This window comes from Vulpes vulpes, chromosome 2 (assembly GCF_048418805.1).
Source record: "Vulpes vulpes isolate BD-2025 chromosome 2, VulVul3, whole genome shotgun sequence".
NCBI classification, from domain to species: Eukaryota; Metazoa; Chordata; class Mammalia; order Carnivora; family Canidae; genus Vulpes; species Vulpes vulpes.
In genome coordinates this window covers 55,821,312-55,849,022 of record NC_132781.1, presented here as the reverse complement: position 1 = coordinate 55,849,022, position 27,711 = coordinate 55,821,312, and the positions used below count along the sequence as shown (strand labels likewise).

The window sequence follows — 27,711 nt, the reverse complement described above, 5'->3', positions numbered from 1 at the left end:
CGGGACAGCTGCTCCCGCCCAGAGGCTGGGCGGGGAAGTCCGGTGCGCCGTTCCCCTGCTCCCCTGCTCCCCTGCTCCCCTGCTCCCCTGCTCCCCTGCTCCCCTGCAGCCAGCCCCATTGGTCGAGGTTCGGCGAGAGGCGGCTCCAGGGGCGGACGCAGTCCCCGCCTTCCACCCTCATTGGCCGGCTCAGCTTGAGGCGGCTTTCTGATCCCACCTCTGGGTTCGCACCGTACTCCTATTGGGTGGTTGTCCTTCAGGCCCGTACCAGCCCCGCCCCACCGACGCAGGGGCGGTTCCAGGGGCTTCGCCAACCGGCTCTTCGCCCCATTGGTCGGCTTGGACTTGGTGGGCGGCTCCGAGCGGCGACGCTAACCCCGCCTTGCGCCCCCATTGGCCGTTCCCATCCCGCCCCAGAGCCGCCCCTCCCCGCCCATTGGCCGGCCCTGCCGTGAGGGGCGGGTGCCGCTGCACTCGCGGGACCCGTGGCAGTTCGGGCCACAGAGCGGACCCAGCAGGCGTTGGCCGCAGACATGACGCCTGAGAACCCGGAGGAGACCCAGCCGCTCTTGGGCCCTCCCGGCGGCAGGTGAGCGGGTGGGGACACCCGGGGCCCTCCTGCCGCGCCCGCGCGGCGCCGCTCACCGGCACCCCGTCTTCGCAGCGCTCCCGTCAGCCGCCGGGTCTTCCTCGCCGCCTTCGCCGCCTCGCTGGGCCCGCTCAGCTTCGGCTTCGCGCTCGGCTACAGCTCCCCCGCCATCCCAAGCCTGCGGCGCGCCTCGCCCCCGGCCTTGCGCCTCGACGACGACGCCGCCTCCTGGTTCGGGGTGAGGCCTGGGGCTCGCCCGCCGGGGCCCCTCCTCCTCCCACCCCACGCTCGAGGGGCCTTCGGGGCGGGCACGGAGACACTCTGCTTTCCCGCCGGGGGTCACCCCCTGCCCCCACCCCCTCCCGTCGGAGGCCGCTGGGGGTGCGGTTGAGGGCGAGGTTGGGCCCCGGCCCCCGGGCGCCTCCGCTCCATCCTGCGGTCGCCCCGCCCCCAGGCCATCGTGACCCTGGGCGCCGCGGCGGGGGGCGTGCTGGCCGGCTGGCTCGTGGACCGCGCCGGGCGCAAGCTGAGCCTGCTGCTCTGCACCGTGCCCTTCGTGGTCGGCTTCGTCGTCATCACCGCGGCCCGGGACGTGTGGATGCTCCTCGGGGGCCGCCTCCTCACCGGCCTGGCCTGCGGTATTGCCTCGCTCGTAGCGCCGGTGAGTGTCCCCCAAGCCCCGCGCCCTGGGCCCGGGGAGGAGCAGACCTGGGGGCGTGGTTTTCCCTGGCGGCGGCCTTCTGGACGCCTGGCACCGAGCCCCTCACCGGCTTTATCTTCCTCCCCCACCCCCACCCCCACCCCCGCGACGGGCCTTGGAAGGAGCCGTCGTTATCCTTGTTTACAGATGAAGTGAGCTTCAGAAACTGAAGCCCTTTTGTCCAGCCACTAGTCATTGGTGAAGCTATTGCTCAAACCCGAGACTGTGCCACTTAACCAGGCCTCTCTTTGACTCTACACATAAGATGCCATCTGTGGATGGTCACTGAAGCCTACAGTTTGGCAGCAAAATCCTGTTCTTGTTTGTCCTGGCAGCAAAGGCTGCTGGGTTCCCCCGTTTCCCTTCACTACTCAGGTGGTCTTCCAGCGGTTCCCTTCTTTCTTCCCTCTTCCTGTCTCCTGATGCACCACTATTCAGGATGACTTGGAAGCCATATACCCAGGTGAAACCCCAGGTCTGCCACTTACTGGGGCAGAGTACCTCTCTGTGCCTCAGTTTCTGACCCTGTAAAATGGTGGGAATAATGGCATGACCTCATGGTTGTGGGCATTGAGCAAGACTGCACATACAGCCCTGGCATTTCCTTGGAGGGGCTTGGACCCTGGCAGCTGAATTGCAGAGAGACCAGTGAACGGTTCTGCTGGCCATGGGGCTTGGATGCTCAACCACCCACACACCAACCTGGTCGAGACTAAAAGTACTGGCTCAGAGTCCTTTCTGGCCTTCCCCATGCACTCACACCTCATTTTACCTGTATTTGCTGGGCTGCAGGAGTTGGGTTTTATGTTTTGGGTTTTGTTACTAGACAAAAACACCCATCTTATTCATGGGCATAAGGTATAAAATAACCTAGAAATGTGGGCAAGACCTTGCAGGCCTCTGAGCCCAGAGAAAGCAGTGGCAGTCACTGGTAGCAACAGAGGCAAAGGGTTGGCTTTCACTCCAAAGGCACCACAGAGAGTATAGTTCTGGGACCAGGAGCCTGGGTGTCATTGGAGCTAATTAGAAAGGCAGAATCTTGGGGGCGCTTGGGTAGCTCCGTTGGTTTAGCATCTGCCTTTGGCCCAGGTCATGGTCCCCAAGTCCTGCGACCCTAGGGTCCTGGGATCTGGACCCACATCTGGCTCTCTGCTCAGCAGGAAGCCTGCTTCTACCTCTCCCTCTGCCCCTCCCCGCCCTGCTCGTGTTCTCTCTCTTTCTCAAATATAAATCATTTAATAAAAAAAGAAGCCAGAATTGTGGGCCCCACTCTAGACGTACTGTATCAGACTCTGCATTTTATCAAGGGTAGTCATACAGTTGAATAAAAGTTTGAAGAGCTCTGTGCCCTCCCCACATGGACACGCGTGCACACATACAGCAGCCACGTATATATCCTTAATCCCCTTGAAAACACCTGCTGCTGATCACGTGGAGGGGCGGGGAGGTATGCTCACCTGGCTCGCAGCAGCCCCAGCTAAGGCTCTCCTCAACTCTGAGTGGCTGTGTCTTTTCGGTTTTAAGATCGCTCCGGCCCAAAGTAAAGTTTCCTCTTCCCTGCCAACAGGTGTATATCTCTGAAATTGCCTACCCTGCCGTGCGGGGGCTGCTGGGCTCCTGTGTGCAGCTGATGGTCGTCACGGGCATCCTCCTGGCCTACCTGGCAGGTACTTTTCATGGCCTCTCTTTTGATCCCCATTAATGGCTGTGTGGCCATTTTACAGATGTGGATTCTGAAGTTCAGAGAGTTCAAGGGACACTTGGTCCAGTCACACTGCCCCAGGGAGCCTCACTTCCCCTGTCTTTAAGTGGAGATAACCCCACCTAGTGCAAGGCTGACGTGGGGCTACATTAAGGGACACATGAAGAGTGTCTGGCAGCAACCCCCAAATGAGAACTATCAAGGGACGTCCTGAGACCCCGTAGGGAACAGGGGTTTCAGGACCCCGGAGTATGTGCCCTCTGATTCTTCAGGACAGCATCCTGGTCTGAGATCTTCCATTTTTACCCACTCCTCATCCAGACTCTAATTCAGAGTCCTGCCAGCAGTCTGGCTGCTTTGGGGACCCCGCAGTGTACCACAGCCCCTGCCAAACATAGACATTGACATTTGGGACAGACACATGGGTGTCAGTATGCCTATGGAATTAGCTCCCGTTCATCGTAACCAGCACATTCATTTGTCAGTTTCTGTGAAAATTGATTGATCCACTGATGTTCCATGAGAAGTCTCTCTCATTCTGTCCTCCTTCCTCTCCAGAGGAGCCAGCCCTGCCTGCTTCTTGGTGGCCTTCCAAAGTCTACATATTTATTCTATTGCCCCTACTTTTTAGATAAAAAGCAAGTGCCTCATTCTATTCATTGCCCCATAAATACTCACTGAGCAGATGTAGCATAATGACATCCCCACCAGTGTTTCTACAATATTTCTCAACAGCAGTTGATAACAATATTGGTGACAAACACAAGCGTAGCCACACAGAGGTAGTGAGGCCCCCACCATTTAAGCTGAGGCCCTGGGGTTGGTGGGAGGGCAGGTACCCTCTGATAAGACCCAGGCTGGCCCCCTCCAGCTCTGACATCTGATACCGCCACCCCCCTCCTGCCAAACTAGGCTGGGTGCTGGAGTGGCGCTGGCTGGCTATACTGGGTTGTGTGCCCGCATCCTTCATGCTGCTGCTTATGTGCTACATGCCCGAGACCCCACGCTTCCTGCTTACCCAGCACAAGCACCAGGAAGCCATGGCCGCTATGCAGTTCCTGTGGGGCTCCGAGCAGAGCTGGGAGGAACCCCCTGTCGGGGCTGAGCACCAGGTGAGGGGCTGGAGCCAGAGCTGGGTGGGGGGGCATGAACAGTGAGGTATGGCCCCTTTGTGGCTAGGGGAAGTCCGCATAGCCTATCCCCAAAGCTGAGCATACATATCCAGGGAGGGGAGGCACAAGTGGTGATGGTGTCCTCTGTGTAAGCAAGCAAAGGTTGGCTGGAGCCCCAACCTGGTTGGGCCCTTGCCTTGACCTTACTGTTCCAGGAAGAGAAAGTGCCAGCTGGGTCACAGGGAAACATGAGCACAGATTTGAGGAATTGGATTTTTCAATGGGGTATCATAAGGCAGGGGAGAAGACTGAGTCTCTGCCACTTACCTTCTGTGTGGCCATCACCTCCCTAAACCTTCCTTTCTCCACCTGTAAGATGGGTGTCCTAGAACGTGGCTGCTGGTCAGGATTCAGCAGCACCAGGAGCGGCGCTCAGCGCTGGCCCAGGACTGGTGGGATTCTGGAACCCCTGGCTTTGTGCCCATGTAATCTCTTCATGGTTCCCCCAGCAAATCCGGGAAGGGCATGGGGAGCTGAGGCTCTTGTCACCTTCCATCAGGGAGGCTAAAGTGATGCGGGGACCTGTCTTGAACGCAAGGCCCAGATGATAGGAAGCTGAGGCTCATTCCCTCCACCAGGCAAAGCCATGTGCCCCTCAGGAGGGGTTAGGGAGAAGCACTAACACTGGCCTCTGTCTGAGCAGGGCTTCCAGCTGGCCCAGCTGAGACATCCTGGCGTCTACAAGCCCTTCATCATCGGCATTTTGCTGATGGCCTTCCAGCAGCTGTCAGGGATCAATGCTGTCATGTTCTATGCAGAAACCATCTTTGAGGAGGCCAAGTTCAAGGTAAAAGGCCTCTGCCCCAGCCTGTCTCATCTGGATGCCTAGTCCTGGGGTCTTTGCCTGACCTGCCTCGGCCCGTCTCCCCAGGATAGCAGCGTCGCCTCCATCATCGTGGGCATCATCCAGGTGCTGTTCACAGCCATGGCAGCCCTCATCATGGACAGAGCTGGGCGGAGGCTGCTCCTGACCTTCTCAGGTGAGCCCAAGGGTGAGGGCTCAGCCTTGTGAAAGTGAGGTGGCAAAGGCCTGGCTCCCCCGCCCGCCACAGGCTGGAGGGCCTCTGCTGAGGTCACCACATGGCAGCAGGGAAAGGCTAGCACAGCACCCCTGGGAACAAGGCCAAGATTCATAGGGCCCCTTAGCAAGCACTCACTCCAAAGCAGGCCTGCACTAACAGCGTCACTGTAGCACACCATCACCCTTGCAATGAGCCTCCAGACAGGTGCCATCAGGGCCCCACTTTAGGGTGAGGAAACTGAGGACCCAGGAGGGGAAGTGACCTGGAAGCTTGTGGTCTTTTGGGGCAAGTGACTTCACCTCTCTGACCCTCGGTTTCTCTCATGAAATGGGGGTGATGGGGAGGGCCGTGGTGAGGATCCAGAGATGATCCACATGGGGGTTAGAACCGTGCTGCTGCCACAGTTACCCTTCCTGCTCCTTGGGTCAGGGAGGTGCTGCCACCAGGAGGTTCTTAGAGTCTGCTGTGGTTCAAGGTCCAAGCTGGGGTTGGTAAGACCAAGCTGAGTGCCACCAGTCGGGGCTCTTAGGCATCACCGCTTACTGCCCTCTTGGGGAAACCCAGGCCACATTGCTGCAGCCACACTGCATGGAGACTCCAGCTCTGAGGGCCCCACACCCAGGTTGCGGTTCCCTTCTCCCAGGGCCCTGCCGACTGCCACCCTCTGCTTGCAGGTGTGGTCATGGTGTTCAGCACCAGTGCCTTTGGCGCCTACTTCAAGCTGACCCAGGGTGGCCCTAGCAACTCCTCACATGTGACCCTCTTGACGCCTATCTCCATGGAGCCCCCTAGTGCCAGCGTGGGGCTGGCCTGGTTGGCAGTGGGTAGCATGTGCCTCTTCATTGCTGGTGAGAGGGGGTCTGTGGGGAGGTTGGGTGGGAGGTTTATGGGGCCATCCTGTCACTGCCAGGTTCCTGTAGCTCCCAGCAAGTTCAGGCCTACCAGGTCTTGCCCACCTCTGCGTTTATGGCTTTGACCATGTACCAGACACTGAGCTAAGCTCTTCTCTGCTCCTTTCACTTAATCCACAAACAGCCCTCACAGCAGGCTGCATCATGACCCCATCCTACAGAAAAAAGCCTGACACATAAGCAGTGGAGGGACTGGCGTGAGATGTCGCTGAAGGAAGGAGCACAGCTGAGAGCTTAACTAGAAATCACGGAGCCTTGGCCCAGGGGTCCATCCCTATGGACTCTGATACCTGTCTTGCTCCTGCAGGCTTCGCTGTGGGCTGGGGGCCCATCCCCTGGCTCCTCATGTCTGAAATCTTTCCTCTGCACGTCAAGGGCATGGCCACAGGTGTGTGCGTCCTCACTAACTGGTTCATGGCCTTCCTGGTGACGAAAGAGTTCAGCAGTGTTATGGTGAGTGCAGGCCCCGCAGGCCTCCCCTCATGTAGTCAGTGAGGAGCGCTCTTTAGAATCACTCTTACTGCAGAAGACTCAGGGTCAGTGGCCTTGCGTGCAGGCTAAAGCTGCCCTCCTGGGTCACCAGCCGTCTTGGTCAGGAATGAGGGGAAAGACTGAAGAGCCAGGAGGTTGGCCAGGTTCTAACCAAAGGGAACCACTCGCTCTTCCCTCCATGCTGGTGGGCCCTAAGTGCGCTGCGTGCTCCCACTGCCCCATCTCAAGTGCTGATGACTTACCTGTTCCCTCTGGTACTGAGAAGAGACTCCTCTGGAGGCAGGGAACAGGGAGCGCAGGGCCAAAGCAGGGTGTAGAGAGTGGGCCTGGGAGCCCTGGAGGCAGGCGCCACAGGGGGAGCACAATTGTCACTTGAGAGTGGTGTCTAACCTTCAGACAGTCACTTCGTGACAGTGAGCTTCCCCATCCACACAACATCCACACCTTGTGTGGCGCTTGGCCCAGGACTCTGGAGGGCAGGGCCAGACCTTCCTCTGCTGCCCTGAGCCTGGGCTGGGCAGGCCGGGGCCTCAGCTGGGGATCGCAGGAGGGCTCCTGACCTTCCGCCACATCCTGTCTTCCCAGGAGGTGCTCAGGCCCTACGGTGCCTTCTGGCTTGCCTCTGCCTTCTGCATCTTCAGTGTCCTTTTCACTTTGTCCTGTGTCCCTGAAACCAAAGGAAAGACTTTGGAGCAAATTACAGCTCATTTTGAGGGGCGATGACAACCTCTTCTTGTGAGTGGCTGGCTGCCTCTGCAGCAGGGCCGGCTTTGGGCTGCCATGGGGAACGCTGCCTATGACTCCAAGCGGGGCTCTTGGCCAGAGTCGGGAGTCCCTGCCTGTCCCCAGGGAGCCGGGATCCAGGACTGCAGCTACATGGAGCCTTGTCCTCTGGGGCCCTTCCTTCCTACCTGCTCTCTACAGCCCAGCAAACAATGAGTGAGGTTCCTGGCCCCTGGGTCCAATTCCCACCACCACGCTGACTCTGGGGAAGGGAACAGCTTAGAGGGGCTTTGATGCCTTGTGGTCCATCATCCACAGGCCATCTCCATCCTGCCACGAAAGCAGCAGCAGAGGAGGGGGGGAACTCCTGGCTCCTCATTTTCTGGAAGAGATGCTTTGGGGTGATGACCCCTGGCTTTTCCTGTCGTGTGGCTGCATTATCGGGAAGGAACTTTGTTTGCAAATAAAGATTTGACTCAGAGAATCAGGTCATGGCTTCTTTATGTAAACCTCGGTTTGAGAAGGGCTTTTCCCAACATCCCTTACCTAAGGAGGCCTCCCACGAACTGGGCCCTGTTCATGGGTCCAATCAACAACACCCATTGATTCCCTTTTTCTCATGGTCAGCCAGGCTACTCTTGGCCCATGTAGGTCATTTCTGGCTCCTTTCTTCAGCTCAGTCCCCTGGATCATTAGTCATCAAATCTCATTAATAACAACAACAAATGTTTCTTTTTCTATTGACTTTAATGGAGTCAGAAATCTTTTACAAATTACTTTTATTATCCACTATACAAGGAACATATGTTTACTGTAGGAAAACTGAAAAACAGATTTATTTAGTCTAAAAATTATGCTTTTATTTTTTATATTATAATTAACTATTTAAAATAGTTAACCGTCTGCTGCTAGGCATTGCACTAAGCACTTTACAAATATTAACTCATTTATTTGGATAAATGATACAATAACTATTCATAGCCATACCTTTCCAGAGTTAACTTCTAAGAATTTGGTTCTATGGGACGCCTGAGTGGCTTAGCAATTAGGTGTCTGCCTTTGGCTCAGGGCGTGATCCCACTCTGGGGATCAAGTCTCACATCAGACTCCCTACATGGAGTCTGCTTCTCCCTCTGCCTGTGTCTCTGCCTCTCTGTGTCCCTCATGAATAAATAAATAAAACCTTTAATAAAAAAAAAAAAAGAAGAAGAAGGATTTGGTTCTATCCTGAAAGATCTCCCTCTAGACACATCCTTTCTAGCAGCACCACACATAATTAGGATGCCATGCTTCCCACTCTGTGATCTGCTTTCTTTTCCAGGGTTGTATAGCCCTCACATGTACCCACCTTGGCATTTTCTATTAAGCCTTGTAATGAGACTGGGGAGTGCAACTGCAAAGGGGGTTCAGGACAGAGCAGAGGGAAGAGTTTCTGGAAGATTCTGCAACAGCTGCTCTGATTTCAATAAAATGTGCTAACAGGACAACTTTCAGCCTTAGCAAAGTCCGAATTCCTTAGGGCCTTCCAGAAGCAAGGTCACATGCGTGTGCAGGGACACCTTCCATGGCAATAGCCCAGCATCTACATTCTCTTTCTTAGTGCCTACATAGAGGCCCACCGATTAGGCTGGGAACCGCATTCTGTTGTGGGGCGGGGTATTCCACCAATGTCAATTAGGTCAGTTGTCTAATAGAGTGGTTCAGGTCTTCAACATCCTTACTTTCTGTCCACTTGTTCTATCAATTATTGAGAGACAAGAGTGGAAATCTCCACCCATGAATGTGGATTTGTTTCTCCTTACACTTCTGTTGGACTTTGCTTCAGGCACCTTGGAGCTCATCACTAGGTGCGTGCACATTTGGGATTGTTATATTCTGATTGTTTTCATTATTTGGCATTATGAAATGACCTTCTTTGTCCCTCATAATATCTCTTGTTCTGAGGTCTACTTTGAGATCTTAACAACTCCAGCCCTCTTTTTTTTTTTTATTTATTTATTTATGATAGTCACACAGAGAAAGAGAGAGAGAGGCAGAGACACAGGCAGAGGGAGAAGCAGGCTCCATGCACCGGGAGCCCGACGTGGGACTCGATCCCGGGTCTCCAGGATCGCGCCCTGGGCCAAAGGCAAGCGCCAAACCGCTGCGCCACCCAGGGATCCCTCCAGCCCTCTTTTGATTGGTGCTTTGACAATGATTTTCAATTATATCTTTTTTTTTTTAAGATTTTATTTATTCATGAAAGACACAAAGAGAAGCAGAGACATAGGCAGGCAGGAGAAGCAGGCTTCCCACGGGCTCAACCACTGAGGCACTCAGAGTCCCTCAATTACATCTTATATAGTCCTTTTTTATAGCACCCTATACTTTTCTTTATGATGGAAATGACTTTTGGGGTTTCCCTGAAGATATATATTCACTTTTTAAAATGAGCTTTATTAAGGCACTATTTACATAGCATAAAAGTCAACAACTGTAGGCATAAAAATTTGATGACTTAGGTCGAATGTATACACAGCTGTGTACCCACCACCACACAAGACATAGGACATTTTCATCACCTCTAAATGTTCCTTCGTGTCCATCTGCAGTCAGTCTTGTCTCTATAGCTTTGCATTTTCTAGACTTTTATAAAATGGAATCACATAGTTTGTAGTATTTTGTGTCTGGCTTCTACAACTTACCTGAGTGCTGTTAGGATGTATCCACGCTGTGTGCATCAGTGGTTCATTTCTTTCAATTGCTGAGTAGTGTTCCACTGGACATTTGAGTTAGTTCCAATTTGGGGCTATCATCACTAAAGCCACTGTAAACACTCGCATACAAATCTTTGTGTGAAGTGGAACTACTGGGTAGTATGGTAAGTTTATGTTTAACTACTATTAAGAATCTGCCACATGGTTTTCCGAAATGGTTGTACCATTTTGCATCCCCATCATCTGTACAGGGATTCCAGTTGCCCCACATCCTCAACAGCACTTGGTATTCACTATCATGAATAAAACCATTTGTTCATTTTAATTTTTTGAAAGTTGTCTTCTAGTCTCTGCTTTTCTGATTTCAATTAATCCGGTTGTCTTAGTCTTTCTCTTTTATGCTGCTGGTTTAGCTCAAGAATATGGGGAACTTTGGTTGACCATACTTAGGAATGAAGAACTAGGGTGGGGGGGTTTACTACAGTGGCTGGTATGTGTGCCCTACCTCGACTCCTGTTCTCAGTTCTCTTATAGTTTTGTTCCCTTTATGCATCTTCCCTGTCATATCAGTGGTAACTAGAGGAAGAGAAAGGGGAGTTGAGTCCACCAGCTTGAAATGGAAGCTCTCTTCATTCTTCTAACGATTTGTTTGCCATAAAGTCATAGCGTGTGGCAAAGAGCAGGTGATTAAATATTTGTTAAATTCAACAAATTAAGAGTATTTCATTGTCTAAATATGTCAGAACTAAAATAAATCAGAACTTAAATCAACCTCACATTGTTCCATATTCAGACTGCTTATGATTTTCTTATAATTCTGCTACTACATCTAGAGTTAGCAAGATGAAAGAGATGGAACAGATGAGAGACAGAGGTGATAGAGAAATGAGAGCATGAGATGAGAGAGATGGTAGAGATGGAAAAGATGACGATTATAGAGACAGAAAATAGAGATGGAGGTGATGTGGAAGAGTTGGAGGTGGGGTAGACAGAGATGGAGGTGAGATGGATAGAGATAGAGGTAAAGTGGAAGAGATGGAGGTGATGGTGATGAAAGTGGAAATGGTTAAACTTGTGGGCAAGGAAAGCATTAGTGTGGCTTCAACTCCACCTTGGCCTCTTCCCTCCATAACCCAAGGTCCAGAGCCAGTGCAGCATGGTGGTTACGAGGCAATGGGCTTAGTTCAAATTCTGGTTATACCACTCACTGCCTGTGTGACCTAGACAAGTCATTTAACCTCTCTGAGCTTCACTTTATTCATCTATAAAAATGGGTATAATGATGCTCTCTCCCTTATGGGATTGCTGTGAGGATGAAAGAAGTTTGTAAAGCACCTAGAACTAAGGTTGGTACAGAGTAAGTGTTCAATCGATGTCAGCTGCTGGGGATGGTGAGGCTGTGGTGAAGATTGGGAGTTGTGTGCAAGGTGTGATGCTCAAGGGGTGCCCCAAAAGGACATGTGAAATCTTTACACATTTCTCTGTTCATATTCTATTTCCTATCCTGATTCCTCAGCAACTCCTACTCATACCATCTCTTGACTGCTACCAGCATCCACTTAGACGTACCAATGATTGTGGGCACACATTTTTCAGAGGTTTCCTTAAGACTTCCTTGGGGTCTCCTCATCAGAGCACAAGATGCTTCAGGAACCAGAGCCAGCCCGTTGACAGGCTTGAATCCACCCCAGAAGCCCAGCCCAGCAGCATCAGGTACAGGACCTGGACAGCAGATGGAACATTCCCCAACGGACAGGTGCAGCAGCAGAAGCAGTGCTTTACCCCTCCCAAAGTAGAAATCAGCACCACCACCCACACCCACCCCACCTCCTATCCCTGCCCCAGGGAAAATCCTGACGTCTGCATTCTTGAGGCAAGGAATGCCCTAACGACACCCAGTGACCATAAGCGGAATTGCACCAGTTGAGGAGTGAAGCACTCCGCTACCTCCCAGTGGCCCTGGTTGGGATCCCGAGACTGACGAAAACCCGCTACTGCCCACTGGACATTCTGGGGCTAGCACCTGCCGGGCCTTGTGGCCATGGGCAGAACAGCACCAACCGTAGGGGGCTAGGAGCCATGGAAGGCAGGCAGCCTCCAGGAGCACGAAAAGGCAAGGAAAGCGATTCTCCCCGAGTGTCCAGAAGAAACACAGCCCTGCCCACTCCTTGATTTGAACCCAAGGAGATCCATCTCAGACTTAGGGCCTTCCAATCTTTGAGCCCAAATATGCAGCAGCCCAAGGTAGAGATCAGTGGGTGTGGCTTGTCTGATGGAATAAATCCCGGTAAGACTCAGAGAAGACCCACAAACTTCAGATAGTCCTTCCAGCAAAAATGCAACCAGCTGGGGCTGAAAGGGGCAGGCAGTACAAAATGCACGGCCTCAGGAACTCCAAACTCGTTTTTGCCTCCTAGGTAACACATTTCCATCTTCCTAACGTCAAAATGCTTCAGAACTGAATTAGTGATCAGAAAGTTGCCCAAATAGCGAATAATTTTCAACAAGGCAAGAGGGGAAAGCGTCCTCAGCCCTCCGAGGAAGCCAACTGAAATATCCTCTGGCACAGCACGGCAGCCTCCAAGGGACAGAATATCTAGGAGTCTCCTCCCACAATAGCGCTGATGGGACGCTGTAACACCATTCGGGGCTTCCGATCCCTGAAATGACCGCGCAAGTTCTCTCCCGCGGAGAGATTTTTTGCTTCTGCGAGTTCCAGGGCACCAGCCCGTGGCTGCACTGTTCACAATGAAGGGCCCCTCCCTCCTTGCCTTCACTCTTCCCAAACTTTCCACACCGCTCCAGAGGATGCCGAAGATCGCGTTACGAGACGACCCCCGCGACCCCAGCTACGGTGAACGCTGAACCACGGCGAAGACCAGCTGAAACCAAGCAGCCAGCGCCAGCGTAGGTCTGCGCCTGCGCTGGAACCACCGCTCCCAGGATCCTTCGCGGCCAAGTTGCCTCCCCGCTTCCGAGGCCCCAGCCACGGGATTCCGGTGGACCTGAAACGCATGTGGACAAAGCATGGTAGGAAACAGATTCCGGAAGCAGAAGAGGCGGAGCCTCTCTGGGAAGTACGGTCCACAGGGGTGCGCGGGTAGCAAACCTAGCACAGAGAAAAAGATTTTGGCCAGGAGCTAAATTGGGAGACTTCTGGGAAATGGAGTCCGGTGGGGCGAGGAGGTCCATACGCATGACCGGAAGTGGCGCTATTGGAGCGCGTCCTCGGGCGCGGGAGCTGGGCCTGGCGTCTGGCAGTACCTCTGGCCACAGTTTCTGAGCTCGTGATGGTAACCTGTAGCGTTCTGGGGTAGCCGGCGGCGGGCGTTTCCACACGGCCTTCTGCTTGAGACCCAGTCGGTGGTTGCGCCACGAACTCCCGAGCCGCGAGGCCTGACTGCCGCTGGGGAGACGGAGAGACCTGGCTGGACGGGCTCGACCCGAGCTCCCCAGGGCTCAGCCTCGCAGGCTCAGACTCGGCCTCTGACGGGAGAGGCTGGAGAGAGGAAGAGTCCAGCCTGGGAGCAGCCAGAGCAGGCCAGCAGAGCGCGGCTGGGGCTCAGAGAACTGCTGGGAGGCGGTGGTGCGAGGTGGGACCCAAATGCTGGAGGAAGGAGGTGAGGAGTAGTGAAAGGAGAGTTTGCAGGAGAGCCGGCTTCTCCTTCCAGCTTGCCCACTCATGCAGCTCTGTGGCCGGGACCAGAACTCTGCGGTTATCCTTTCCTCAAGAGGTTGAGGATGAGCCTTTTTTTGAGTAAAGCATTTTAGGATCAGGAACGTTGGAGGCGCTCAGGCCTGAATAATCTCTGAGTATCCTCCTTACCCCAATCTGCTTGATGGACTGATGGTATTTATGAGTCGAGGGAAAGGGACCCCGCAAAGGAAAAATGGGACGACCCAGGGTCTCCCGTTGTTTCCGATCTTCAAAGCAGCCAGGGAGTCTCAGAACAGGAGCCTATTGGCTCCACATGGAACTGAGGGCCAGTTCAACCTAGTTGGACTGTAAAGTCTAAGAGGATAACTGGGGATTTGGAATCAGAAGGCCAGGATCCTGTCTAAGTGATGACGTACCAGTTAGGTTTTTAACTCGTGTTTCTTCATGGAGGAAAGGGTAAAAGTAACGTTTCCTACCTTACTTACCTCTAAGAACTATAAATATCAAATAAAATAATATGTGTTTGAAAGCATCTTGAACGATCGATAGAGCAAATGTATATAGAATCTTAACCACTGAGGCCTGTGCCATCCTCCTCTAGATCAAGAGGTCCCTGTATTGGTTTGTAACTCTTCAAGTGCAGTTTCACATCCAGAATTTGGTGTTGTCTTCCCCCAGAGACTTGGGAACAAGCAGGATGGTTCTCATCCTCCTAGTACTCCTTTGGTAACTGCCAAAGAGGACAAGAAGGTACAATGGCGTCAGGTACAATTCAGTAACATAAGGTCTAAACTAAGACCAGTATCCAGACCTATGTACTTCTTTTTTGAGGGCTATATTACCTCTACTATTTTTTTTTATTATTAAGAGAAAACTCACATGCCATAATACTCACTTTTAAAGTCTACAATAAAGTGGCTTTTAGTATAGTCTCAAAGTTGTGCAACCATCACCAGTACTTAATTTCACATTACCCTTAAAAGAAGCCCATACCCATTTCATCAGATCAAACCCGGAATGGGGCTCTGTGCTGAGCGTGGAGCTGCTTAAGATTCTCTTCCTCTGCCTCTCCTCCCCACCCCCATCTGCGTGTTTGCACACTCTTTTTTTTTTTTTTTTTTTTTTTTAAGATTTTATTTATTTATTCATGAGAAACATAGGCAGAGGGAGAAGCAGGCTCCATGCAGGGAGCCCGACATGGGACTCGATCCCAGGTCTCCAGTTTCACACCCCGGGCTGCAGGCAGTGCTAAACCGCTGTGCCACTGGGGCTGCCCTGCACACTGTCTCTTAAAAAAAAGGGAAAAAAAAAAGCCCATACCCATTAACCATCACTCCTCATTCCCTCTAACCCCTAGTCTCTCTGGATTTCTACTTAATGTTCAAGGATTTGCCTATTCTGGACATTTCATAAAAATAGAATCATAGAATATATGTGTCTGGCTTCTTTCATTTAAAATAATGTTTCAAGGTATCTATGTTGTAACATGGATGAATGTACTTCATTCCTTTTTATGGCTGAATAATATTTCATTGTATGGATATACCACATATTGTTCCTCAGTTGTGAGGATTTGGGTGGCTTCCAGTATTGGCTATTGTGAATAATGCTGCTGTGAATATGTGTGCACATATTTTTGTGTGGATGTGTTTTCATTTCTCGTTTGTATAACTAGGAGAGGAACTGCAAGGTCATATGGTACTTCTGTTTAACTTTCTGAAAACCTGCCACATTGTTTTCCCTAGTGACTGAGGCATTTCACAATCCTAGTAGCAATGTACAAGGGTTCTTTTTCTCCACATCCTCACCAAGACTTGTTTTCCATCTTTATTTTAGCCATTTTAGTGAATGTGAAGTATCTCATATTTATTTGATATGCACTTTTCAAATGACTAGTGATATGAACATCTTTTCGTGTACTTACTAGCTCTTTGTATATCTTTCTTGAAGAAATCTATTCACATCCTTTGCCGTTTTTTAATTGGGTGATTTGTCTTTTGTTTCTGAGTTGTAAAAATTCTTTAAATATTCTGGATCCTAGACCCTTAAAAGATAGATGATTTGCAGACATCTTCCCCCATTCTGTGGTTATCTTTTGACTTTCTTGATAGTATCCTTTGAAGCACAAAGTTTTTAATTTTGGTGAAATTCGGTTTATTTTTTGTTATTGGTGCTTTTGGTGTCATAGCTATGAAACCCATTGCCTAATCAGAGGTAATAAAAATACCTAAGTTTTCTTTTTTTTTTTTTTTTAAAGATTTTATTTATTCATAGAGACAGAAAGAGAGAGAGAGGCAGAGACACAGGCAGAGGGAGAAGCAGGCATCATACAGAGAGCCTGACGTGGGACTCCATCCAGGGTCTCCAGAATCATGCCCTGGGCTGCAGGCGGCGCTAAACCGCTGCGCCACCGGGGCTGCCCCCTAAGTTTTCTTCTAGGTGTTTTAGCTTTTATAAGTAAGTCTTTGATCTAGGGACGCCTGGGTGGCTCAGTGGTTGAGCATCTGCCTTTGGCTCAGGGCGTGATCCTGGTCCGGGGATCTCTCTGCCTATGTCTCTGCCTCTTTCTCTGTGTCTCTCATGAACAAATAAATAAAATCTTTTTAAAAAAATAAGTCTTTCATCTATTTTGAGTTAATTTTTACATGTGGTGTGAGATAAGAGTCCACTTGTCCTAGCACCTTCTTTTTGAAAACTCTTTCCCCCATTTAATTTCTTGGGTGGGACTCATGTTGAAAATCATTGTCCAAAAATATATGGATCTATTTCTGGACTCTCCATTCTTTTTCATTGATCTGTATTTCAATCCTTATACCAGTACCAAACTATTTTATCTTTTTATTATTTTTTTTTTTTTAGATTTTATTTATTTATCCATGAGAGACACACAGAGAGAGAGGCAGAGACGTAGGCAGAGGGAGAACCGTGGGATGTGGGACTCAATCCCGGGACTCCAGGATCACTGCCTGAGCCGAAGGCAGACGCATAACCACTGAGCCACCCAGGTGTCCCAACCAAACTATTTTAATTACTGTTGCTTGGCACAAGGTTTTGATAGTGTGAATGTGAGTTCTCCAACTTGTCCTTTTTCCAGATTGTTTGGCTCTTCTTAGTCGCCTGCATTTCTAGATGAATTTAAGGATCAGCTTAATCAATTCCTACTTAAAAGTCTGCTGGTATTTTGATAGGGATTACATTGACTCTGTAGATTAATTTGGTGAGTACTGCCATAGCAACATTACTGTCTTCCAATCCATGAATCCATAGGATGTTTTTCCATTTATGTAGATCTTCTGTAATTTCAATAGTGTTTGGTAGCTTTCAGTGTACATGTTTTACATTTCCTTTGTTAAATTTATTCTTAAGTATTTTGTTCTTTTAATGCTCTTGCAAATGGAATTGAGGTGTTTTTTTTTATTTCACTCTTGAATTGCTCATTGCTAGTGTATAGAAATACAGTTGGAGAAATGTCTATTCAAATCCTTTGCCCAAACTTAATTGGGTTGTCTTTTCATTATATATCCACCTTGTATCTTGCAACTTTGCTGAACTTATTTAGCTGTCATAGGATTTTTTTGGTGGATTCCTTAAGATTTTCTCCTCCTCCTCTTCCTCTTCTTCCTCTTCTTTTTATTTACTTTTTCTTTTTTAGCAAGTCTGTTTTTATTTTTTAAGTAGGCTCCATACCCATAGTGAGACTTGAACAACCCTGAGATCAAGAGTCACATGCTCTACCGCCTGAGCTAGCCAGGCGCCCTCCTTAAGATTTTACATATACAAAATCGTATCTACAAATACTGATAATTGTACTTCTTCCTTTCCAATCCAGATGCCTTTTTCCCCCCCTTCCTAATTTTCCTCACTAGAACCTCCAGTATAATACTGAATAGAAGTGGTGAGAGCAGATATCCTTGTCTTGTTCTTGATCTTAGGGGAAAGGATCAGTTCTTCACTGTTAAGTATGATGTAAATCTGGGTTTTCTGTAGTTGCCTTTTGCCAGGTTGAGGACGGTCTCTTCTCTTCCTAGTTTATTGAATGGGTACTACCAGGAAAGGGTGACAGATTTTGCAAAATGGCCTTTTTAGTGTTCACTGAAATGCTCTGTGTGGAGTCTTTTCCTTTTTATTACCTTGGTATATAATACAGATTAATTGTTCTATGTTGAACTAATCTTGCATCCCTGCAATGAATCCCACTTGGTCATTACCTCTCTTGATTTGGCAAATGTCCTAAATCTCCAAATGAACTCAGCAGCAGTAGGTAATAGTTGTAAACTACGTACTTACACTTCAGGCATTGTACCAACTGCTTTGTCTGCATTTTTCATTCATCTTCCCAGCAACTTTACGAGGGATTATCATTCCCATTTACAGATGAGAAAAATGAGACTTGGAAAGGTTATAGGATTTGCACACTGCTGGTAAATGGGGGAGCTCTGCTACTTGAGAGTCTGTTAGTCTAATGACTCCCTGTGTCTGAGTGAATTGATGGGATTTCTGAAGTAAGAAGGGGAATGGGGAAATGTGTAGCCTCTGGCGGGTCTGTAGATTCAGCCCCATTGCCCTGTAACCGGCAATGTCCTCAGAACCCCCTTCTTCAAAATGAGAATATAAGACTCTCTAGCTTGATGAGCTGTAACTTGTGAGCTTCAATGGTTTCTCCCCCTTTCTCCAGAGCCACCTTCTCCAGACCCTGCCCTTCCCCAAGAGGAAACCATAGAAGATGAAGGAATGGCAGCTAGTCTCACAGTTGGAGCCCAGGTAAGTTCTAAATTTCCTCTGAGAGGCAGGCCCCCCCTTTTTTTAATATTAAGGAGTTTTTTTGTTTTTTAATTACAAAAGAAATTCATGTTTATTGTAGAAAACCCAAAAACCATAGAAAACACACCCAAAAACTCATCCTTATTCCCACAGAGAAATGATACACTTAAACATTTTCATTTGCATCTTTTCAGTCATATTCTTCTTTTCTTTTTCGGGGGGGGTGGTTATTTTTTTAAAGATTTTATTTTTAGGGCAGCCTGGGTGGCTCAGCGGTTTAGCGCCGCCTTCGGCCCGAGCGTGATCATGGAGACCTGGGATCAAGTACCATGTCGGGCTCCCTGCATGGAGCCTGCTTTTCCCTCTGCCTGTGTCTCTGCCTCTCCCTGTCTCTCTCTGTGTCTCTCATGAATAAATAAAATCTTAAAAATATATATATATATTTTATTTTTAAGTAATCTCCACACCCAGCATGGGGCTTGAACTCAGAACACCGAGATCAGGAGTCACATACCTCACCAGCTGAGCCAGCCAGGCATCCCCATATTTTTCCTTCTTTACTTTTCCAAAATGGTTTTGTCCTCCTTTTAACCTTCTTTTATTTCCACTTCGCAGAATGTGATGAATATTTCTCCCATTTCTATTAAGAGTATTCTACAGAATCATTTCTAGTGTATTCCATTGCATAGTCCCACCAGGATAGGAACTGTCTTCTCCCCCTTTTTCCAGATTAGACTAGGTATTGGTCAGTTTCTTTTCCTTTTCAGAAAGTTTGTGCTTGGATTTCTCTCATCAGTTCTCTTAGTGACAGAGTTTTCTTTCTTAATTATTTGCTTTTACGTTTGTCAGATTTATTTTAAAATTCAATCTTTTATAACCTCTTGAGTTGAATTTCTAATTTATTTCCTTCCATTCTTGTTTATATTGAAAGTGTTCGGATCTTATTTTCTTAGATACTCCAAAATTGTCACTTTGGTTTTTCTGTCTGCTCATTCAGCCTGCCTGTGCTCCATGGGGACAGTGTGACTTTTGCCAACCCAGAGCAGCCAGTTATAGCATAAAGGCAGAACGCGGGGTTTGATGGCTCTATTAGTTCAATCTTATTAATTAAATTACTCAGTTCTTCATACCTATGTTTTGTTTTTTATTATGTATTAACCCTGAGTTATTTTAATATCTCATAGCTGTAGTATTTTACGTTTCTTTTCATACTTCCTACAGGTTTTTCTTTGTGAATTACATACCATTTCTTATGTAGTTCATGACACTTACATCTTTATGGTGGCTTTTACTCTCTTGCCTGTCATAAAATGACCCAAATGTTTTAAATATTTCATAGTTTTCAAAGATGACCCTCTTTGTCCTGTTGTACTGCATTTCTCAGTATAAAGGCTGGATCGGAAGAACAGGTAAAATTAGAGGTTGTAATTTGGAAAATGATGCTGGCTTCAAAGAAGGCAGTGACAGGGCCGTGGAGAGACATGTGTGAACTTTCATGATACTGTGGAGGAAGATGAAGGCAGCAGTGGTTTGTGAGGAGCTGTAGGAGAGGGGAGAGTGACCTTCAGGTCTCTGACGTGGCCCGTGAGGTGGGTGGAGGTACCATTACTTGCACAGAAAACAGACGCAAGGACCTTCTCTCCTCTGTGCCTGTGCTCTTGGGGCATCCCCTGCCTCAGATAACCTGTTTCTCCATCTGACCACCTTTCTTCCAGGCCAGCTCAGCAATCACCTTCTCTCTGTGGTCTTCGTCCATCCTCCGTGCAGGATTCCTTCTCTGTTATCCTGGCAGCTGGTCTGCCCATTTCACTGACATGTTATTGCAGGTGGCCACCTACTTGGCTACCTTCCTTGTTGTACTGTGTCATATCGAGGTTCACAGGAATACTTGTGAAACACTCTGAAAAGTTGAGCTTTCACATTTCCTTCTGATAGCTCGTTGCATAAACTTAGACATTCTAATTTTATTTTGTCTACATGGGCTCTTTTCGTTCCCAAGCACTGGTGTCCAGTTCCTTCTTTTACATAGAAGTAGCTGTATGTGTGTTCTCTATATATAAAGTCTGAGAGAGTTGTAAACACAGAGACTGTATCTGTTTTTTGTGTGTGTGTCAGTATCCAGTTTAGTGTCAGGCACATAGGAAGTGATCAGTAAATGCTTCTCTTGAGCTGTGCGGACCTCTGTTGTATCCTCTGGCCTGCAGGTGAGAAGGAATGTGCTTATTGTTTCAGGGAACCATGCCCTTTGGCACCATGACTGCAGCTCTGACCCACCATGGCTGGAGGCCCTTGATCCCTGCTCCAAGGGGAACTCCAAGGTTCAAGGAAGGGATACCAGAAAATGTCAGGAATCTGGTCCTGCTGGGTAAGGAAGCCATTTGAAATGTAGAATCTACTCAGATCTGAATATCTGTGGCACTTCCCAGGGTTGAGTGATCCTCAGTTGCTCCAACACACTGGAGGGATGATGTTTCTTCCCAGTTCCCTATAGTAAAAGGCCTCTGCATTCTAAGTTGAGAAATAGGCAGTTTCATTTTGCTTCATGCAAGACTGCAGCTCCGTGTTTTCTTGTTTCCCAGGAGGGGTGGTGTGACCTTCAGGCCAGCTCCTCCTTATTCAATAAGTTCTGTTTTTCTAAATAACTTGCTTTTGGGGCTTAACACCCCAGCCTGTCCCCTCCCTGGCATCTCATCTGTCTTAATTACTGCTACATCCCCAGTGCCTGGTACCAAGTACAGTATTCAATAAATATTTGCTGAATGAATGAAATAAATGACCTAACTGGTCTGCTTCCCCCTCCCCTGAGTTCTGGGTGGCTATTTAATCTAAATTTCTATAGCACTTGTTTTGCCCTTGACCAGGACTTCCGGTTTCCCAGCCTGGCATGAACTCCCAGTCGGAACAAAGGGAAGAAGGCCCATGGATGCTGGAAGGAGGAGGCCTAAGGAGTACCTGTCCCAGTAAGTGAACAAGCACTAAAACCAGTGAGTCTTGAGAGCAAAAGCCCTTTGGAAATAACACATTATGCGTTTGGTTATTTTAACAACCCCACATTTTACAGATGAGGAAACTAAAGCTGAAAGAGGCTGTCTTGCTGGTTCAGAGCCTCACAGCTAGAAGGTAGTGTGGCTGGGGTTCAAAACAAGGTCTGGCTGATTCCATAACTCCTCCTGGCATGTTGGGGGGGTGTTTGGGACCTGGGCTGGGGATGTTTAGGACCATAGGTGGTGGTGCTGGCCTCTGAGGGAATGGCTTCTTTGCTGGCCCAGCACATTCTCTGCTTGGGGTTCACCTCACTGAGGCTCTCAGGTGCACTCTTGCCCATACCTCCAGCTGTGACACCTACTGCTACTCCCCTCTCTGGTCCTTAATTGGATCCTCTCTCTCCTCACATTCCCTCCCCACCTTCTCTACATTGTAGACCCTGCTAGAATTTCCTAAAGGGCTGATATTGATAACCTCAGGAAAGATAAAAGGGAAGCCATAGTTGCTGTGTTTATCTGTTGCTTCTCATCCAAGGCTGCTCACTGCACCCCCACCCTCATGCTCTGGCCCCTGTGGATATGTGACCTCTGGCAGTGCCTCAGTAACTTTCCTGGGGTTCCAGCCACTTTTGAAATTTTGAGGCTTACAGAAGTGTAAGTGAACTTAATAACTTTAAGGTGATAAAGCTTTAAATTTGTTTAAAAACAGTCTAGTGCTTTACATCTTCATTTCTGATTATTGTTGCTGCAGGGCAGTGAAAACAAAGCCTCTGGTAGGTTTTCTGCATGTTGATCAGAACTTTCTCCTTCCCATCTTACTGTCCTCTTTCTAAACAGCCTGTCACACGTTCCCTCATCCCTGTTGTTAGCCAGGCACCGCTCAGACTTGCTGAAATATTGCCTTTATAGGAGCCTCAGTGGTCCTGCTGCCCGCATCATGCACAGCCTTTTATTCCAGGCTGTACACCCTTGTATAGAACTTCAGAGATGGAATGTGTTGTTACATGGCTAGCGCAGTGGCTGCATTTTTCTGGAAAAAGTTTTCATCACAGCCTCAGAGAGTTTCAAGACTCTAAAAAGGTCAGATCAGCGCGTTACTAGAAACAGAACTTAAGAAGGGGTGTTTGCACCAAGGGTCCATGCTGTGAGGTAATAGAATTTTGGTATTTTTGGTATAAATTTTGGTATAAATTTGGCAGGTTTGGATGTGGACCTGTGAAAGATGGGCTTTCAGGTCCTGGCTTGCTGTTTATGAACCACACAGACTCAGACTAAACCACTAAATTATGTGGTCGCTTGTCTCTATCAAAAATGTAGATAACAAAATCTTATCTTACAAACTAATATGCATGAAAAAAGTTATCAGTGATGGAGTTCTGTATGAGCTATATGATCATGAAGTAATTTAAGGAAAATTTAAATCTGGCTGTTGGAGTAATTAATACCCTGCTTCCATGGGGTTGCATCTCTGCCTTGAGATTCACAGAGCAACCTGGGCCTTGCTCTTCCGCCATGGACTGGTTTCAGAGCCCTCCGTCACCCCATCCCATCCTGGCCACGATGGCAGACCTGGGTCTTTAAAGTACCTTTCACCTCACTGCCTGCTCTAAGAGCTTCTGCTGTGGGTGTTGACATGTCCCCAGGCACAGCTGCTCAATTTCCCTTTCTTCTTTTTTTGTTTTTTTAAAGATTTTATTTATTCATGAGAGAGAGAGAGAGAGAGAGAGAGAGGCAGAGACACAGGCAGACTCCATGCAGGGAGCCTGACGTGGGACTCAATCCCCGGTCCCCAGGATCAGGCCCTGGGCTAAAGGCAGCACTAGACCACTGAGCCACCCAGGCTGCCCAATTTGCCTTTTTCTCATTGAATTTGTTACTCATTCAGTCAACAAATAAGCATTAAGCATTTGGTAAATGCCTGGAATTGCTTTAGTTACTGAAAGTACAACAGAGAACAAGACATAGTCTTACATCCTGCGATGTCAGGAACATAAATGAATAAATAAAATTACTGATACAATGTGATACAATGTGAGATGGTGAGGCGTGCTGTGAAGGAAACAAAGCAGGGTAAGAGAATAGTGATGGGATACAAAGGTGAGAACAGGAATAGATGGAGGTGGGGTCAGATGTAAGTCAGATGACTAGGAAAGCCCCCTTAGAGAAGGTGACATTGGAGCTGAGGTCTGAAAGACTAGAATGAGCCAGCCGTGTAAGCGTCTGGGAGAGAAGTGATCTGGGACACAGCATGTGCTAAAGCTCGGAGTTGTGGATGAGCTTGACTTGAAACCCCTAGGACTCAGTAAGCAGAGGGAGAGTGAGTGGCAGGGAACACAGCATGCGGGACTTTAGGCCATGTAAGGTGTTCAGATTTTCTTCACATAGTAAGATAAGCCCTCAGGGCTCTGAGCAGGGAGGGGACAATACTTGATATGTGTTTTAAAATTGCATGTGAAGAATAAGACTTCCAAGGTTCAAGAGTAAGAGCCTGGAGATCAGTTAGGAGTCTGCTGCAGAGATTCCAGGGAGACGGGGTAGCAGGTAGGATTCAGGACATGTGAGGTATTAAAACCAATAGGATGTGCTAGTGAATTGGATGTGAGGGGGATGACCGTAGCCTGAGCAGAATGCTGAGCAGACACTGGCTTGAAAGGGAGATTCAGTTCTGTTTGGGGCACATTTGAACTCCTTAGTCTCCTACAGGAGCCAGGTGGAGAGGAGAGGTGGGCTGAGGGAGGACAATTCATGAGCACCAGTTTCCTGAATTGCTCCTTTCTCCCTTCCACTGCTTTCCATCTTTTCTCCAATAGATGGTCAAATTGTAGAAGCTGTCAAAGCCACACATGATCAAATACTGTACTACAGGAGATCCCTGGGTGGCTCAGCGGTTTAGCACCTGCCTTCAGCCAGGGCATAATCCTGGGGTCCCGGGATCAAGTCCTGCATCGGGCTCCCTGCATGGAGCCTGCTTCTCCTCTGTCTTGTCTCTCATGAATAAATAAAATCTTAAAAAAAAAAAACACACTGAACTACATGGAGATACCCTGAACCCAAAATGGGGACTCCTGTGCTTATGGTAGATTGAGCATTAATACACAAGTGCTCTGGAGGGAAACCTGCTGAATGGGAAACCATTTAAGAAGGTTCACAAGGAAAGAGCCTGAGATAATAACAAGCACACATCTAACATTTGACTGTCCCTCAGGGTACCATTTTGGTCCCTTACGTGTTTTAACTCCTGTAATCCTCGCAGCAATTCTGCATTAGGCTTCTTGCGAGGAGCCTGCTTCTCCCTCTGCCTATGTGTCTGCCTCTCTGTATCTCTCATGAGTAAATAAAATCTTTAAAAAATAAAAAACCCAAGCTATCTGGGTCAAGACTCCATATAGAAATTCAAATAAAGGTCACCCAGAACTAACCTTGTTATTCTCTCCTCTGAGAGAAAAGATCATTTTCAAGTTTTCTCTTAAAATGAGGGTGATCCCAAAAAGGGCTAAGAATTATTCTTTTAAAAAATACCAATTTTCTGATCATAAAAGCAATGTTATTTATTCTATGTAAAGTAACTTTTTTCTAGTGAAAAGATGTTAATTTGAGATTTGGAACAGGATAAAAACAAGGTCCCCTATCATCCCACCACATAGAGGTCCCTTCCATCTTCTTCATACAGTAAAATGCAGTGATACATTTTTGTTTTCTAAAGGTTTTTTTTTTTTTTTTACGAAATCTTTACCCCCCCCCACGTGAGGCTCAAACTCATGACCCTGAGGATCAAGGGTCACAAGCTCAAGTGACTGAGTCAGCCAGAGGCCCCATAATGAGAAGGCTCAGACCAGAGCTTGTGATACATTTTTCTAAAGTAGAAGTGTAAGTTTACACGCTCCTTTTTTCATTTAGCAGTTATGTTTTTTTTTAGTTATGTTTCTTTTTATCACTGCATATTCTTTGAAAGGTTTTTGTAACTTTTATTATAATACTGACAGTGGAGAACATTAGAAAATACAGATAAGCATTGAAGGAAATAAAAATGCCCGATGCCACAATCCAGACAACATAGCTTGCATTCACACCATGTATCTTCGCAGTGTTTTCTCAATAAATACCTTTCTGCAGAAGGAACTATAGTGTACCCTTTAGAAACATGACCTCTGATTGCTAAATAATAATATTGGCCATAGTGTGGTCGTTCCTTTACTAAACATTTAGGTGTTTGCTTTTCTTTGGCAAACAATGCTGAGTACTTTTGTCAACACAGATTTGTGTAATTTCTCATTAATTCCTTAGGATAAATTCTTACAGGTGCAGTTCTCATGTTGGCATTTTAGATTCTTTAACACACGCAGCCAGATTGCTATCCAGAAAGGTTGTACAGGTACGTACGATCTTAGAATGCTGCACCCCTACCAGTACTCTAGAATTAACCAGTTTGGGGCTGATTTGATGGGTGAAAAAATTCATCTGGTTGGCATTGATCTGGCTGCATTGATCATGAGCTTTATAAAGTGAATTATTTAAACCTGCTAAGCTGATTGCTCAAAACCACACCAAGAATTTTGAGACTAAGAAGGCAAGTGGAAAATCCCCAGTACTTGCCAAAGCAGAGCAAAGGCAGAAATAAGGAAGGGAGCAGTGCATCTGAGGGCAATTAGGGTAAACGTCTGTATCCCTTGCAGCTTAGGAAAGGGAGTGAACCGTCCTAATGTATCTGAAGAGCCATCTTGGTCAGTATTTACAGTTTAGAACTGAAATGTGGGGCAGCTGTTCTGGGTGAAAGGGGTGGAGCATCAGACCTCCTCTGCACAAGAGCTTGGCCAAACTCCATCAGCCTTTTGTATTTCAGTAGTACCTTTCCTTCCACCAAAGGGGGAAAATGCTTTTCTAAATATTTTTCAGACTGGAAGATTATGTCTGAATCACCATCTGAGCCTGACATTTCTGAAGACTCATCCCAAGACACAAATATAGAGCTGCCCCCTGGGGAGTCAGATCACAGGAACAGCGACCTGGGGAAGAGCTTCAACCTGAGACCAGTCCTTTCTCCACAACAGAGAGTTCCTACAGAAGTGAGACCCCAGAAGTGGGAAACACATACAGAGAGCTTCAAAAAGAATTCCCCTATAATTAAACCCCACAGAGCCAAACCATATACATGTAGTGAATGTGGCAAAGCCTTCAGTTATTGTTCTTCCCTTTCTCAGCATCAGAAGAGTCACACTGGGGAGAAACCCTATGAGTGCAATGAATGTGGGAAGGCTTTCAGCCAGAGCTCATCTCTCATTCAGCACCAGAGGATTCACACTGGAGAGAAACCTTACAAATGCAACGAATGTGGAAGAGCCTTCAGCCAGAATGCAAACCTCACAAAACACCAGCGAACTCATACTGGAGAAAAGCCCTACAAATGTAGCGAGTGTGAGAAAGCCTTCAGTGACTGTTCAGCCCTTGTTCAGCATCAGAGAATTCACACTGGAGAAAAACCCTATGAGTGCAGTGACTGCGGGAAGGCCTTCCGTCACAGCGCAAATCTTACAAACCACCAGAGGACCCACACGGGGGAAAAGCCATACAAGTGCAGCGAGTGTGGGAAGGCCTTCAGTTACTGTGCCGCATTTATTCAGCATCAGAGAATCCACACCGGGGAGAAACCCTATAAGTGTGGTGCATGTGGGAAGGCCTTCAGCCAGAGTGCAAACCTCACAAATCATCAGAGGACTCACACAGGAGAGAAACCCTACAAATGCAGCGAGTGTGGAAAGGCCTTCAGCCAAAGCACTAATCTCATAATCCACCAGAAGACCCACACTGGGGAAAAGCCATATAAATGTAATGAGTGTGGGAAATTTTTCAGTGAGAGCTCAGCCCTTATTCGGCATCATATAATCCACACAGGAGAGAAACCCTATGAGTGCAATGAGTGTGGGAAGGCGTTTAACCAGAGCTCTTCCCTCAGTCAGCACCAGAGGATTCACACTGGTGTGAAGCCCTATGAATGTAGGGAGTGTGGGAAGGCCTTCAGGTGTAGCTCCGCTTTCATTAGACACCAGAGACTCCATGCTGGGGAGTAGCCAGAAATAGGACCAAGGTGGGTGGGGAATCTAGCAGGAAATGCAAGTAGTTTGAAAACATCTAGAGACCTCCTTGGACTTTTACAGTCTGTAACTCAGCCACATGCAGGAGTACCTTTAATAAATAGTCCTGATTTTACATGTTGCATGTGGAGTGGAAAAATCTCAGGAGCTCTTCTCTCAGCTCTTCAGTAAGCATCAACAACCCAACTCAGATTATACTGGAAATTTACCTT

At 48.1% G+C, this 27,711-nt stretch overlaps 2 protein-coding genes across 4 annotated transcripts; both read left to right on the top strand.

Annotated features, from left to right (window-relative positions):
* The first annotated feature begins 301 nt into the window (after nucleotides 1-301).
* On the top strand, nucleotides 302-7,795 carry SLC2A8 (solute carrier family 2 member 8). 2 transcript variants are annotated; one of them, XM_026009332.2, is made up of 10 exons: nucleotides 302-589; nucleotides 665-827; nucleotides 1,044-1,250; nucleotides 2,857-2,956; nucleotides 3,904-4,103; nucleotides 4,807-4,950; nucleotides 5,035-5,143; nucleotides 5,860-6,033; nucleotides 6,404-6,549; nucleotides 7,174-7,795. In XM_026009332.2, exons 1-10 carry the CDS (start codon nucleotides 534-536, stop codon nucleotides 7,309-7,311), a joined length of 1,437 nt encoding a protein of 478 aa, XP_025865117.1. In that variant the 5' UTR covers nucleotides 302-533; the 3' UTR covers nucleotides 7,312-7,795. The 2 variants fall into 2 exon arrangements, with proteins under 2 accessions (XP_025865117.1, XP_025865118.1); XM_026009333.2 differs by lacking the exon at nucleotides 6,404-6,549 and having other exon boundaries at nucleotides 439-589; nucleotides 7,174-7,551.
* Nucleotides 7,796-11,523: 3,728 nt separating this feature from the next.
* ZNF79 (zinc finger protein 79) lies at nucleotides 11,524-27,614 on the top strand. 2 transcript variants are annotated; one of them, XM_072748561.1, is made up of 6 exons: nucleotides 11,524-11,720; nucleotides 12,425-13,037; nucleotides 18,341-18,426; nucleotides 20,659-20,791; nucleotides 21,288-21,386; nucleotides 26,304-27,614. In XM_072748561.1, exons 2-6 carry the CDS (start codon nucleotides 13,022-13,024, stop codon nucleotides 27,473-27,475), a joined length of 1,506 nt encoding a protein of 501 aa, XP_072604662.1. In that variant the 5' UTR covers nucleotides 11,524-11,720; nucleotides 12,425-13,021; the 3' UTR covers nucleotides 27,476-27,614. The 2 variants fall into 2 exon arrangements, with proteins under 2 accessions (XP_072604662.1, XP_025865131.2); XM_026009346.2 differs by lacking the exon at nucleotides 11,524-11,720 and having other exon boundaries at nucleotides 12,606-13,627.
* The last annotated feature ends 97 nt before the right edge of the window (nucleotides 27,615-27,711 follow it).

Coding starts and splice junctions, on each gene's coding strand:
- SLC2A8 (XM_026009332.2), top strand. CDS start 534: ATGACGCCTGAGAACCCGGAGGAGACCCAGCCGCTCTTGGGCCCTCCC. Junction 590..664: donor TTGGGCCCTCCCGGCGGCAG/GTGAGCGGGTGG, acceptor CCGTCTTCGCAG/CGCTCCCGTCAGCCGCCGGG. Junction 6,550..7,173: donor AAGAGTTCAGCAGTGTTATG/GTGAGTGCAGGC, acceptor CTGTCTTCCCAG/GAGGTGCTCAGGCCCTACGG.
- ZNF79 (XM_072748561.1), top strand. Junction 18,427..20,658: donor GTCTCACAGTTGGAGCCCAG/GTAAGTTCTAAA, acceptor TTATTGTTTCAG/GGAACCATGCCCTTTGGCAC. Junction 20,792..21,287: donor CAGGAATCTGGTCCTGCTGG/GTAAGGAAGCCA, acceptor GCCCTTGACCAG/GACTTCCGGTTTCCCAGCCT.